General features: G+C 36.9%; 1 protein-coding gene across 2 annotated transcripts in view; it reads left to right on the top strand.

Annotated features, from left to right (window-relative positions):
• LOC149199309 (structural maintenance of chromosomes protein 6B-like) overlaps positions 1–15072 on the top strand; it is a 423580-nt gene extending 408508 nt beyond the window's left edge. The window contains exons 24-26 of one of the 2 annotated variants that reach the window (XM_089402377.1): positions 1280–1377; positions 1467–1561; positions 14554–15072. In XM_089402377.1, coding sequence (XP_089258503.1) covers positions 1280–1377; positions 1467–1561; positions 14554–14611 — 251 coding nt within the window. In that variant the 3' untranslated portion in view covers positions 14612–15072. Of the gene's footprint in view, positions 1–1279; positions 1378–1466; positions 1562–14553 lie in introns of those variants that run through there. The other variant, XR_016253762.1, reaches the window with a different exon arrangement.
• The last annotated feature ends 1111 nt before the right edge of the window (positions 15073–16183 follow it).

The raw sequence follows: 16183 nt of genomic DNA, 5'->3' as shown, positions 1-16183 counted from the left end.
TACCTTCTGGTCCATGCCTTATTCAATGTAGTGGCCTCAAGGAAAGTCCAACCATGGGGGGCTGCATCATGTTAGCGACTGGATAAAACATGTGATATAGTGGTCAAACATTTCGAAATAATGATCTGAATGAAGGGCCATGGTCATGCCTTGGATCAGAGCACTCCATGGAGCATGGAATAAGCTTCTACAAGTCGACATTTGGGTCATAAAACCCTTGTCCAGTTAAGTGGCATCAATTATAATGGAATAAACCCTCCTTGCAGCTCACTTATTCTTCTAGTCTGCTTCAAGGCAAGTTCACATCATCCAAGCTACACCAAGAGAATGACACATCGTTTGAATTATTTAAGTCATCCTTTCCTCGTCATCAAATTACGCCAATGGATGCCACAAGTGTTATAAGTGCAAATTGGCTCTCATAATCAGTTCATGGATCCACAAATAATTCCACATCATCACACTTGCTCAGAGTGAGTGCCACATAATCAAAGTGATCTATCCACATCATCAAAGATCCAGCTGCTGTCATAATACTACCATGGCTACCATGTCATCAAATTGGTCTTCTTAATATGATAATCAGCACATAAGTGATCAATGAGGACAGCGTTCAATGCTGTTACATGTGGCAAGCATAGGAAGTGTCCAAGTATCCACAAATAGCCCCAAAACTTCCTCAGGAGGTATTACCAATGACTTGATATACATGAAGTGCCTCGAAAAATGTGAACTTCCTTGGGAAATGTGAAAGTGCCCAAAAATCAGAATGCAACCAGATCATGAAGGAATGCTATGCCATTCCGCAAACTGCACTACTCATCAAAAATTTACTATGGGTACCCTTGTTGAAAGGAGGAGTAACACTACCACATATTTTTTTGCGCAAATATAAGCTGTCAGCTTTCAATGCATCTTTTTATTTGCTTCTTGCATTTTGAGATGAATAGGTTTATGTTTCATGCAACTTCGTACTATCCTCTGATTTTCTGACTTATCCAAGCCTTGTAATTGCATTAAAATGTTTTAGTTTTGATTTACTCACCATTTGTCCATAGGAGCATGTGCAATAACATGTTTAAAATTTTGATACATCATACATGCTTACTCTACCCTTGCAAAAAAAAAATACATATATATTAAAGAACATGCTATATTTTAGTCATGGTTTTATATTTTTGAGTGTGGATAATGAAAAAGCTTTGTAATAATGTTGAAATATAGGTGCACTTCTGATTGTTTGTTTGGTTGATTACTGAATCATGTTTATAACAATTAGGTGGGGAGCGATCTTTCTCCACGCTCTGCTTCGCTCTTGCTCTACATGAAATGACAGAGGCACCGTTCCGTGCAATGGATGAGTTTGATGTGTTTATGGTGAGTTAAAGATTGCTTCATGTGTGGATTGATTTTTGAATTGGAGTTGTGTACAGTTTATTGGAAACTGATTTATGATTTTTGAACAGGATGCTGTTAGCAGGAAAATAAGCCTGGATACTGTTGTCGACTTTGCTTTAGCGCAAGGCTCTCAGTGGATATTTATTACACCACATGATATCAGGTATCATTTACTTAAATTATGCATAAATGTTGCTTTTCTGCTCAAGAAACAACTAAAGAACATGCACAAATATAGGAGCTGGGAAAACCTATATGTTAATGGGAAATTTTTTCATCAATTAATGAAGATATATTTAATTAACATTTACATAGAAAATCTTGCTAATTAGTTATTTCTTAAATGTGTCCATTTTGATAAAAATGTTCAGGGACATTAATATTGAACTATAATTAGCTAATAATACTTGTAATGTTACCTAATAATTGAACCATTTTTTAACGGTATAAATTTTTCCAAGTTCATACGTTTAGTTAACATAGTAAATGACAGGATATTATTAGCCAATAATTTTAATATATGTCATAGCCTTGAATTTGGAGGGGGGTGATGTATGTACATCTTTGTAGACTAGGCAATGAAATAGTTGCGTGGGGGGGGGGTCCCTTGTCACACAAATGAGGGGTCTCATATGCCAGTTTGGCCTGTGAGCAAGTTGATTCTAAATTAGATATTATCGATATGATTATGCAAGTGTTCTGGAATTTCTCCATAGAGTTTCACATCTCAAGTTTTTGGATAATACTGTATATGGATTTAGTTTGAGGAAATGAATCAAGTATATAAAATCGAATGAAACTCCAACTAATTTCTTTATTAGATCCCTCTTATAAAATGAGGGATGTAGAGATATGATGTTGCAATGAATCCCTTTGGGAAAGGGATTTTCAAGAAGAGTTTTGCAGAGACATCTTATAGCAAGAGTCCCTCAAGGAGATCAAATGCCCTCTTCCAAATAGTTATAAGTGTGAAAATTTTACAAGTCTAATTGCAGCAACTGAAAATTTATTCTTCTAATTTTAAATTAATTATGTAGCGTATTTGCTCCCACAAATAACGAATAAATCGTGCTGCAATTTTTCACCATAAAAATGCCGCTGAAAATAAAATGGTGAAAACTGAGAAATGCTAATACACACACATAAAAATGACACAATTATTTTTGGACAAATATCCCCGGAAAAACCTAGTGCAGGAAAACATGTGCAGCAGAAGAGGGTGTTATTATTATGTGACAACAAAAATTCTGAGGACAATTGAATGCCCAAATATGGAAATCCTCTACAAGATAAACTGACCACAAAAATTAGTGAGACAAATTATGCCTCACCCGACACGGATCCAGTGCCACATATGGCACCAAACTGGGCTACTCTAACCCCTATGTCAGCGTCTGTGCCAATGTTGCGCATTCCCTCACTCGCTCTGCCTGGAAGCTGCTTTGATCAAGTTGTCAAACCCAACTCAGCATTTGAGAATGACTTGCTAGCCTCTCCGGAATTTTTCCCAGCCTCCAACAATTGAATCAACCCTCACTCCAGTGAAACTCGACCCTCTTGTCACTGACTCTCCGAAACTGGAAAATGACTCTCCGAAATTGGAAAACTTCCTTCGGATTCATTGCCTCTACCCCTCGTTGGCTCTCTTCTCCTTTGGCTCAAACTCTCTTTCTCTACTCAGCTATTGTTGCTAGATAGCTCAATCTGCCAAGGAAACTCACTCTCCAAGTTTGTTTCTCCTCAACCCCATCGAACTCCTCTTATAATCTCTAGTTGAGTCTTCAACAACCTTGATTAAATCGGTATCGATGGTCGAGATCATTTCAGACTTGATCTATGTGAGATTTTAGAGAATTCTCACTATTATCAATTAATTCCCATTAATTAACCAATTTTTCTAAGTTAGACTAAGGAAAAATTTAAATGATGGTCAATTAATTTAATTGAGCTATCTTGGTCAAATTTCCAGAAACGATTTCTGGGTTTTGGAGATCTCATGGGTTTTAGCCTCTCCACAAAGTTTGAGACTTGTGTTCAGAAATCTAGGGGAAACAAGTGTATGAGATTTCTCTTTTCTAGATAATTGCTTGGGATGTATTTTTAGTTTTCTTGGTTTACTTCTTTTTTCCTTTATTACAATTAGTGTTCTCTATCATCAAACATATTGCATCCTTCGTGATCTCTTCTTTCGTTCTTCAAATATTGCTCCCCAGGAACTTTCATCCGTAGTTCCTTCATCTTTGTCAACCACCTCATATTCCATATGAGGACTTATTATGTTGATTTCATCTAGTCAATATGTGAATCATGCCTTCATGCATCCTTCCAATGAAAGAGATCCCTTTTATTTGATCATACTCATGAGGTAGAGTATTCATCCATGCTATATGATCAGTTATATGATGACATGACTTAATTCATTAAACATATGCATACATACCTCTTTTCTTCTTTTGGTCATCTAGGCTTTCTTCAGCAACTTCATTTTCCTTGATTGGGAGTACCTCAACCATCTCGACATGTTGCATTCCTTTGTCATCATACCATCATTCTTCCAAACAATGAATCCCATCCAAGGTGGAATTCTCAGCGAGACACTTGCTTCTTCCAAGAGATGAACCTTCTAATGAAGATTCCAATAGAGGATCCTAATTATCCTCATCTTGCAAATGCTCCTTCCCAATGATGTATGATGAGTTCTACGCTAGATGACTCTCTTCTACCCATAAGTACTACTTATGCTTCAAATGAGGTTACCAAGAGTTACTTCCTTCTAATGATGATTGTCATAGACTTCTACTTCAGCTATCTTTCAAGCTTCTCATGATGATGTCATGAGCTCTTGCTTTAGTTGTATGCTCTTATGATGCCATCTCCTAAAATGATGCATCCTATCATGTTCCTAATGTTTCCTACCATGATAGCTATACTTTACAAGGACTGAAAAGAACTCAGTGGAGAAGATTATCTCAATCATAGTAGAGATCTTTTACTTCCTCCTTTGATTTCTTCTTTTCAACTTCTTCCACTTCTTTAGTGATATTCTTGACAATCATAGCATTGGACCTTGACCATATTCTTTTTCTTTCTTCTGAGGGCCAAACTTCCTAAACTTCCCTTTTCTCTTAGCCATGGCAGCGAATGCATGTGTTTTTTCATTTGATCCTACATCACTTTTTGCCTTCAACCTTGTTTCTTCAATTTTTCATAGTTACCAAAGTTCATTGAATGGGGTTGCTTCCTTCTTTCTATAGATTCTTATGTAAATTTGCCCCATTCCTCCGGTAGTGCATTGAGCACTATGGTGGTCATTTCCTTATCAGACATTATTTCTCATAACTCTTGTAGTTGGTCTCTAATTTCTGACACCCTCATAAAGTATGAGGCTATTCCTTCTTCTTTTGATATCTTCATGTTGTAGAGTTCTTGGTTTAATGGGATCACTTCTCTTGCAGTGCTTACAGAGAATAATTCTACAAGATTGTCATATATTTCTTTTGATGTTTCCAACATTGATACATAGGGAATGAGGGGATCTTTGATGGATTCTATAAGAGAATCCTTTGAGCCTGTTGTCGACAGGATTGTACAGACACCTGCGGCAACCACTTAGGGCGGCGACTGTCACTCTGATCCCCGCCCACTCCATTCTAGCTATCTCCCAACAACAGACTATGGGGAATATTCCTTATGAGATGAAGTGAAGGAAGACAAGTTGGGGACAAACATTCCTTGGAGACACAGATGAGTGGCCTAGACACTTGGCTAACTTAGAGCAAGATTTATTGATTAGATTAGATTTTCAAGTAATGCGACCAATGCCTTAATGGAGTCACAATTCTTGCTTACTATAAATTGAAACGAAGTGGCCAGATGGACACCTGTTGCTTAAATTTTTGACTAACCTATATGAAATGCACGTCCTAAAATCTATGTGAAGTGCAAGGATCTTGGTTAGTTTTAGATTGTATGCGTAGTCTAAATGTAACCTTACCTTAACTATTTTGAAGCTCCCCTCCGAGGTAAGTTCTAGGAAGGAGGCCAACAGGAAGCATGCTAGGGTCCTATCACCTGGTGCCTCTGGCGCTGCAGAGACTGTGGCTTTGATGACTACAAGGTCACCTTGTTAACCACCGAAGAGTTGCCGAGGCCACTCAAGCTAGATGAGAAGGGTTGCCGTATATTTCTATCAACCTAGTTTATGCTAGGAGGTAAATTATTAATGCAAGCTAGATCTAGGATGCTTAATGCAAGATGATGAGTGAGATTTATCTTGAGTTAAGATTGTTTAAGCTACTTAAGTACTTAGTGAGAATCAACTTATTTTAAAAGTACTTGACGATGATGAGAAGACAATCTTGAACAAGATAAAGTTCTTTAGAGACACAAGTGCAAACTTCTTAAAATTTCCAGAAAATGTTTAACGAACTTATCCACTAATCAAGATGCCAATCACAGTTACTCAATGCCAGAGAGATATGAAACTAGATTCACGGGATGCCAGTGTTCCCAAGATATTTAAGTGCTTTAAGTGAGTGTGAAGTATGAATTCTTATAGCATGTAAACTCACAAAAGACACAAAATGTTAGTCACTTTCACAATGTAAATGCTAGGAACAAAATATGAAGACACTTAGGCACTCTATGTTCCTATGATCTTTTTATGAGAAACAAGTGACTATTATGACAACGGTAAATAAATGCCAATCCAACAATGCCTATGCTTGCCCAATGCTACAAAAAATTGTCCAAGTGCCGAGTAATCTTGATTAATTGAGAAATCAGATATGTTAGCCTTTTTAAGATGTATTCTTCAATAAATTTTCAGATCTGAAAAATTTGTTACAACAGTAGATTAACCAATGGATCAGCAAGCAAATGATATCAACACCAACACCCAAAATGCCCAAAAGTAGTAAAAACTCACCAAACTTGAAAAAATCAATTTTTAAGACATTTAGAGGGTATGACTCAGAAAATTTCAGATCTGATATGTTTATTACAACAATAAATAAATGATAGATCAGACAACTAGCAATGCCCAAGACAATGCCCAAAATGTCCAGAAATGGCAAAAATTCACTTAAAACTGAAAACTTCAATTTTTTTGATCCTAATTAAGAATGCACTTCAGAAATTTTAGATCTGGAATTTTTAGATATGCAGAAAATTCCAGCCAACAAAAAGCCAGATCTAAGCCAAATCCAATATTCCCAAGAGGCCAAAATTCATGGAAATCAAGATTTCACAATTTTTACCATTTAGTATGTGATTTTAGGGTTTAATTCTTACTAATTTAATTGCTGTAATATAACATAGATAAAACTTAAGGTTTAGAGGTCAAACCTTAGGCCCAAGGTGTTGAATAACCTTTCATCAAAATTTGTTGAAATTTTGGGATCAAGTTGCCACTTGAAAAATAGAAGTTTTGAGCTTCAAAACCTGCAAAAAAACACCAAGTTTTCAGTAAAAATCTTCAGATCTAGGGTTTAGGGAAAACAATTTTGAGCTTCAAAACCTGCAAAAAACACCAAGTATTCAATCCAAGACTTCAGATCTAGGGTTTAGGGAAAACTACGACAGAAAATGACCAAGAAAAGACAATGCTAGACTAAAGAAGGCCAAAGTTGGGGGATAAAGGGGCTTAGATGATAGATTGGGGGAAAAAATTGTAAGAGAAGGCTAGCAAGGGGCAACGCTGGGCCTCAGAGGCAAGATGCTGGAAAAGGAAGGGGTCAAAGGGCTAGACGACTAGGGTATATGGCATATCTAAGGCCTAAAAGGGCACGACTAGCCCAAGGGGCAGCCATTAGGGTCAAAGAAGGGGAGCTAAGGCTCCTAAAGACCATGACTAGGCCAATGGAGGCCCTAAAACCCCAGCGCAAAGGCTAGGAGAGGAGGTTGAGGCCTTTAAGCCTCACGACCAACCTCAAAAGGTTGAAAAAGGATGACTCAGGAGGGAGGAAAGTTGACGCTAGCCTCGGAGAGGCCATATCCGATCCTGGGGAAGCCAAAAAATGAAAACTGTTTTCTCAATTTTTTTGTCCTTTCTGGATCCGGATTTTGGCAGAAATTCTTCAGTGAATAGCCCTGCAAAATTTTCAAGAGGCTAGATCTTCCCCTCAAGGGCTTAGGTCTAGCTCTTCCTTCCCTTGATAGAAAAAATAGTTCCTTGCGGGACAATAGTTTACAAAATCCATCAGCGGCAAATTCTAGCTAGAGATCAAGATGACTAGAGACTCAACTAACTTACTAATTTACAAATAAATCTTCCAAGTGGAAAAGTAATGGCTAGTTTCTTTGATCCTTGTCAAGATAATTTTGGCCGTTGATAAACACTTCAAGATCTTTTAATCTTGGCCCTTGATTTTTTATTTTTGAGGATTTTTTGAGACTATCATTTTATTCCATTTTAATTAGTTCAAAATTAATTATTTTGAGCTAATTTCCTAAAAAATTTGACTTTGACTTAACCACCAAGGGCCAAGTGTCCAAATTTTCTTGAAATATACATTATTCCCTTGGTGGAGGACCTTTAAAAATTGACTCTTTTAAGACCCACGAATTCTTCCATTTGGAGAATTTATTTTCTTAAGACAATTTAATTTGACTCTAATTAATTAATTTTCTGGCTTAGGATTTATTTTTATTTTGCTAGAAAAATTAATTAATTTACATGTGAGGGGATTTAATATTTATCCAACCCTCTAATACATAAGTTTTTTACGTTTCCAATGCACGAAGAGGGAGTACACATTTGGCTTAGACCCACAAGACACATAACCCATCTACAACACAATATGATCTAGTAAACCAAGTGATTTGTAATAAAATAATTAAGCCAACTAGTTTAAATTATTTCGAAACCAATTTTACATCAAACTCGACTAAAAACACTAGGACTCACCTAATAATTCGACAATAAATTTCACCTTAGCTTTGGGGTTTAAGCTAGAGGGAAAAAACTCTTTTGATTAGCCGTGTTTAGAAACATAGGTAATCAGGGAGGTTAAAAACCTCCTAGGATGAAATTCGTCATCAAAATTATAGGCTTACCTAAGCTGTTACAGAGACTCAAGGTTTTATTAAGATCATTTACATCATAACTTGTAGAATGGGAGAACCATGACGCATGGACTGTTGATATGTGATGCGATCTTTGTTGAAAAAATTGGTACTTCCGCTTCCCTAAAACTTTGACAAGTTGAGTGCAACAAAGCTCTTACTTCCCTTTTCATGTACTTTGCAAAAGCTTGAGCTTCTTCCTTTGGTGGTTTAATGATTGAGCCCTTAACGTGTTCCATGACTTCAATTTCTATTAGGATCAAATCTATCCTGTTCTTCCATGTAAGAAAGTTTGATGCCACAACCAACTTGCTGCTTTTCTTGCAAAATGACATTTTTATAAATTCAAATGTGGACATAAAGATACTTACTTTTGAAGATACTCCTTGATGACAATATCTTCAATAGGTTTCCTTCTTGATTTTTTATGATGATATTGATAGAAGATGTCTTCCTTCAAAAGTGATTCTTCAAAGAGAGGGAGATCACCTTGATTCGTTGATGACAATGATGACAATGCCCTTTCCTTTCTTTTTCTTCAAGATGCTTCCAATATGTAGTTCTTTATTTGAGTAGAGGTAGGGTCTTTTGAGGTCTCCTTCAAGGTGATGTTTGTGCGAGGTTCCCAAGAATGCTTCAAGTGTAAATCTTTTCTAGGATTTTTGAGGTCTCCTTTAGTGGCTTCTTTCAAGATGATGATGTAATCCTTGTCCTTTTGAGATGAGTGGTCCTTCTTGATGAATGATGCTCTTGATAATCAAATTCTAGCTAGAGATTAAGATGACTAGAGACTCAACTAACTCTCTAATTTATAGATAAATCTTCCAAGTGGAAAAATAATGGCCAGTTTCTTTGATCCTTGTCGAAATAATTTTGGCCGTTGATAAACACTTAAAGATCTTTTAGTCTTGGCCCTTGATTTTTTATTTTTGAGGATTTTTCAAGATTATCATTTTATTCCATTTTAATTAGCTCAAATTTAATTATTTTGAGCTAATTCCCTCAAAAATTTGACGTTGACTTAACCACCAAGGTCCAAGTGTCCAAATTTTCTTGAAATATACATTATTACCTTGGTGGCGAACCTTTAAAAATTGACTCTTTTAAGACCCACGGATTTTTCCATTTGGAGAATTTATTTTCCTAAGAAAATTTAATCCGACTCTAATTAATTAATTTTCTGGCTTAGGATTTAATTTTATTTTGCCAAAAAAATCAATTAATTTACATGTGAGGGGATTTAATATTTTTCCAACCCTCTAATACATAAGTTTTTTATGTTTACAATGTTCAAAGAGGGAGTACACATTTGGCCCAGACTCGCAAGACACATAACCCATATGCGACACAATATGATCTAGTAAACCAAGTGATTTGTAATAAAATAATTAAGCCAACTAGTTTAAATTATTCCGAAACCACTTTTACATCAGACTCGACTAAAGACATTAGGACTCACCTAATAATTCGACAATAAATTTCACCTTAGCTTTGGGGTTTAAGCTAGAGGGGAAAAACTCTTTTGATTAGCCGTGTTTAGAAACACAGGTAATCAGGGAGGTTAAAAAACCTCCTAGGATGAAATTCGTCATCAAAATTATAGGCTTACCTAGGTTGTTACATAGACTCAAGGTTTTACTAAGATCATTTACATTACATAACTTGCAGAATGGGATAACCACGGCGCATGGACTGTTGATATGTGATCGAATCTTTGTTGAAAAAATTGGTACTTCCGCTTCCCTAAAACTTTGACAAGTTGAGTGCAACAAAGCCCTTACTTCCCCTTTCATGTACTTTGCAAAAGCTTGAGCTTCTTCCTTTGGCGGTTTAATGGTTAAGCCCTTAATGTGTTCCATGACTTCAATTTCTATTAGGATCAAATCTGTCCTCTTCTTCCATGCAAGAAAGTTTGATGCCCCAACCAACTTGTTGCTTTCCTTGTAAAATGACATTTTTATAGATTCAAATGTGGACATAAAGATACTTACTTTTGAAGATACTCCTTGATGACAATATCTTCAATACGTTTCCTTCTTGATTTTTTATGATGATATTGATAAAAGATGTCTTCCTTCAAAAGTGATTCTTCAAAGAGAGGGAGATCACCTTGATTCCTTGATGACGATGATGACAATGCCTTCTCCTTTCTTTTTCTTCAAGACGCTTCCAGTCTATAGTTCTTTATTTGAGTAGAGGTAGGTTCTTTTGAGGTCTCCTTCGAGGTGATGTTTGTGCAAGGTTCCCAAGAATGCTTAAAGTGTAATTTTTTTTCTAGGGTTTTTGAGGTCTCCTTTATTGGCTTCTTTCAAGATGATGATGTAATCCTTGTCCTTTTGAGATGAGTGGTCCTTCTTGATGAATGATGCTCTTGTTGATCTTCTAGTGCTTCGACCCTTGAGTGTCCTTCTTTAAGTTGCCCTTCCTTGGCTTGTCACCTTAGCTTTGATACCATGTTGAGAAATCTAGGGGCAACAAGTGTATGAGGCTTCTTTTTTGTAGATAGCTGCTTGTGATGTATTTTTACTTTTCTTGATTTAGTTGTTCTTTCCTTTATTATAAGTAGTGTTCTCTATCATCGAACAACTACCAAAACATTAAGAACAATGAGACAATAAGACACAAGATGTAGGCAATCAGCGAGGGTGAAAACCTCTCCATCTTGAGAGGAAAAACCCACTGGAAATCTTTCTCTTCTTATAGACCTTCAATTGACAAATTCCAAGACCTTTGAACCTTGACCAAGAACCACCAAGACCAAGTCAAACCTTTCTTTTAACAACTTCTACAAATTCTGGCTCCCAATAGCCTCTTCTGCGACTTTGAGCAACCCAACAACTTTTTTTGCAACTTCGACCTACCTAGAACAAAACTTCTACAACTTTGACCTACCGAGAAAAATCTTCTACAGAAACGCTAACCCTTGCACGTGTGAGAAATGATGATGTGATCTTATTCCTTTCTCCTTTTCTTGGATAGATTCTCTTTCCTAGAGAATTCAGCTTCCAAAATAGCTCCTCTTGATGACCTAACTTCACTTCTGCAACTTGGCTTTTCTGTAGTAGCAATAACCCTAATTCCTTTGCACGTGTGGAGAGAAGTTGACTAGAAACAATCCCAAAAATGTGATTTTCTCTTCCTCCATCTTTTTCTTCTTCGCACTTCTTCTTTTCTTTGTGATGTAACTTTTTGTGAGTGAAGTGATGCTTCCAAGTGAAGTCGATGTCTCCTTTATATAGTCTTCTCATTGGGTCGAATTGCTTGTTTTAGGTCGACTTGTTCTTGAGTGAAGGCCGACTTGAATGTTGCAACATGACTTGGTCTTGGAGGGTTCTTTGACTTGACTTTGACTCAAATAAATTCTTTTTACAATATTTAACATGTCGAAATGGGTCATTCATACATGACAATGACTCGTAATCCCTAGAAGCTCTCAATAGGAGTTTGAGCTATAAAATAAATTTCCGTGAGCATGAAACCCATGTCTCAAGAACAACAATAACATTTTTTTTCCTCATTACATCAAATACATAAAATCATGATTACATATGTCATTATGAAGACCGAACCTAGTTACATATTTCAACAACTAGGACACCATCTGATGCTACAAAAACTAACACTCCCTCTTAGCGACGAAAGTGTTCTAGTGTTGCACTGCTGCAACACCCTATCTCTGCATCATCCTCCCATACACATTGTTGATGTCTGACAATGGTACTGTCTGCCACTGTCCATCAACCATTGCACTAGCTCTGATTCACTTGCTACTCACTGTAGTTGAACCATGTTGCATTTGTGCTGCCGCTGACATTGCATTGTACAACCTGTACTACTACCAACTCTGCCTTTGCACTGCAACCCAACTAACTCTCCCTCTCACTGTTGTTGTTGTTGTTGTTGCAATTACTGTAACTGAGAAGTGCCCAAAATACCGAATCAAATATGATCACATGCTGTAACTGTCTCATGTGTCTCCAACTGCTACTAGCCTCTGCACTGTCCACTGGGAAATTTGCGTTGCTATTGACTTTGCACTGTGTCTTCTACATTGCTATCAACACTGATTTACGCCTCTTAGCATCTCACTGCAACTAGTCTTCCACTGTTACTTTGGAACTGATGGCACCCACTGACACTGATGCTCTTACTATTGAATACTTTGGGGCCCTGTAGCAATGGTAATGATCCATGTGAGGAGTAAACTGCAACTGTTGCTCCTCTATGGACCCTGCCTAGCTCTGCGCATCTCTGGAGTCTAGAACTTGATGTCTCCCCACCTCTCTCCTAGAGGTATAGCTTCATACAGGGCGAATTGGTCCTCAAGTTTGGAGGACAACTGATCAATCTCTGTTGAAGCTGCTAGTTGCTCCTTCTTGTCCTTCTTATCCTTCTTCCTCTTAAGGACACTGAGCTCTATAGTGACCGAACTCACTACACCTGAAGCACTTGATATTCAACATGTCCGTCTTCTTCTTCTTCTTCTCTCCATGCGAGCTTTGTCTCTGACTGGGACCTTTTGCTTTCCCTTTCGCTGCAAGGGCCACATTTTCTTCCTCCTAGCTCTGCGTAGCTCCTGGCTGCCTTTGCGTAGCACCCAGCTGCCTCTACATCAACCTCTCTCGGCTCTGTGCTGTCTCTTTGGTACTCTCTGCCATGTATTCACTGCCCCTCGCTGCTGATCACTGACTCTATATCTCTTAGCAAACCCCGCTCTAGAGAATAGAATGATTGATCACTTTGGTGTATTTTCCAATTGGCCCTCATGCCTCCTCTTATACTTTTCTCGTTGGTCCATCAACGGCCGAGATTAAAATCTCTAATCAACGGCTAAGATTAGATTTGGCTTGATCCATGACTTTTGGACCCTTCTAACCCAGTTTTATAATAATACCCATTAATATTTTATTTTTCCTAAGTTTAGACTTAGGAACTCCATTAAAATATTAATTTTTTTAATATCTCCCAAACCGGGTACAATCTGTCCAAACCATTTCTGGGTCTTGGAGATCTCATGTGGTTTAGCCTCTCCACCAATTTTCATGGCTAGAGCACATCCGATGCTATACCAAGTCAACAATGTGTTGTCAGGGTAGAGCCTGATGCTGTACAAAGGATTGTGCTGCTTTCATTCCAGTGCCCTGAAGTGCATCTATTCCTGCCGTTCAGGTGTGCTTTCCCTCATCCTGAGAATTAACATCCACTGTGTGGTATCCCCATTTGGCTGTATTAGCTTCAATGAGCATTTTGAACTCAACATCAAGCCATATAATTGGAATGTTGGTCCACCAGTTTTGTAGGGGATTACTGCACCATTCAGCTTCAGTGCTGATATTAATTCACTATCAGTTAAGAGGTGCTGTAAAATCAAATTTGTGACTAGCATATAAATTCTCTTAAATCTATAGGGAATTCCGGTGGTGAAGTCATGCAATTTTCATTTTCATGCATTTTTGTGTACATCCCAGATATTATAAGTTCATAACTCCTATGGTAGAGCTAATTTCGTATTTGTGAGGGATTCTCTCATTGTGAGATACTAGCATTTCCTATGCGTAGGATCTATTTTCTTTTTCTGTTCAGAAATTCATGAAAGTGTCTTGCAATTTGTCACAATGTAAGACACCCAACTTTGTTAACGCACTCTAATCTTAAAAGGAAAATCTGCTTTAGAATCAACACATTGGCATAACTGAATTTTGTGGGTAATGTTAAATTACCATCCAAATTATCATTAAAGGCATGCGTTAAATGCAACTTTTGATCCTCAAGGAAATTATAACCTCCTCCTCTAGCGATTTTTTTTGGGGTGTATAACTATCTAGATTCTTTTGGAAATCAACACCAGTATTTTGGCTGTGTTATCAGTTTTATATTATTTTCCATCGAGTATACCTGGAAGGTTTTCTATTTGTATTATTGACATTTAGTTATTTTTATATATTTAAGCACTTATCAGTTTAGGCCTCTTGCAGGACAGAAATATTTGAAACCATATTTAAAACAATATTTCTTCGTTTAAGAATAAAATGCTTGTATAGGTTGTTGATCATATTAGAGGTTCTGATGGATGTATACTTTCTCGTGCAGCATGGTCAAGACAGGGCCAAAAGTAAAGAAGCAACAAATGCCAGCTCCACGTCCTTGATGCCTCAACAGGGTATTTACGAGGGTTTGTTATATTGCATGCCTACAGGAAGCATAGTTCCTCTCAACTTCTGATGCAAGTACTAGGCATGTTCCTTGTATGCAGTATTTTGTAAAAAGACTGACATTTTTTCAACCAAAATATTTTTGCATCAAGGCAAAGCTTTCAGATGCTGTTTTGAAGCTTGTGATATGAGGTTTTGACAGTAATTATGGTTTTGTGTTAGCAAACAAGGGCACTCTGCCTCTTCCTTCATTTTTATATCCTAATGAAAGATTGAGCTGTGCTTTGAGATGATAATTGCATGCATGCCACCTATTATAGTGCCTTTGGATGCATATATAGGTGATAATCATTCTTACCAAGTCATTTATTCACTTGGAAAATTCTTCTCTTGGCTTGATGGTTCAGAAATTGAACCCTGCCAGGATCTTCTGTTGTAAATCAATATCCCTTGGTCATTTTTGTTTGTTTGGATACCTAGCGGAAATTATATTGGGTGCTTTCTTACAATATCATTTATGTGGCTAATTAGTTTCTTGCAGGATAAATCACAAGACATTTTTTATTTTTTGAAAATGTACACTATAGGAAACCTGGCTCAGCAACATATGGCCCGGGAAATCCCTCTGTTTTTAAGGGAATCTTGTAGATATCCATGTTGTATTTATCATTAACGTGGAATGAAATCCTAAACAAGGGATATGCAACTTTTTAGCAATTTCCTGGTTTACAGCGATGCAAGAATGCACATGAGCTTTTACTATGATTGATTGAGTTCATGATACTTCAGAACATGAAGGCCATAATGCTAGAAAGATGTGGCATATGTTACATTCCCTTTCTGGAGTAATATGATTAATGATTGACAAATATGGTGAGAACATTTTTCTTGAATGCACAAACACAAGGAAACAAAATGTGATGAATAGCATTCTCATTCGTATAATTCTTAAATTAAATATATTTCTATGTCAAGGTGGCTTTCAGTTAGGTGTATATTTTATGTCAAGGTTTAAGTTAATAAAGTTTTCTCATTCATTAGGATCATCAGTACTTAATGGTAGTTAGAATCATTGTGTAGCATAATGTAATATATTTGATTCGAGAAACTTTTGATTTAGCCCAATTGGGAATGTAATATTGTTTGCTTACAAGGTGGCCTTTAGATGTCTTGAAAGCTATGCAAGAAATTGGATTGAAAAATAAAATTGCAACAAATATTTTGCACAATGTTTTATAGTGAGCATAGTTTCTGTAGCTATTGATTTATTTTCTCCTTTTTTGTTGTATTATGAACAGAGCCCTCAAGCTCTACTTTTGGTCTTAATAGAGCCTCCTATTCAATAAGATATCATCATTATTCATTTTTTTAGTTTCTAGCTTGCTCCTTGAAAATCTTATGGTTGTCCCATTTCATTGTTGTCTACTTCACTTGATGGGGGTCTCTTCCTATAATGCCTCAACAGCTTGCTCTACAGATTTCATAATTTGTTTCTTTGATTGATATATACCCTACATGAAGGATATGTTCTCAAATCTTGTCTTTCACATGGCAGAGTTTTATTGTTC

This window comes from Pinus tabuliformis, chromosome 2_1 (genome assembly GCF_031772625.1).
Source record: "Pinus tabuliformis cultivar Carrire ecotype Pingquan chromosome 2_1, CPIR1, whole genome shotgun sequence".
NCBI lineage: Eukaryota > Viridiplantae > Streptophyta > Pinopsida > Pinales > Pinaceae > Pinus > Pinus tabuliformis.
Note: the sequence above shows the minus strand (reverse complement) of the source record. Positions and strands in the feature narration are given on the sequence as shown.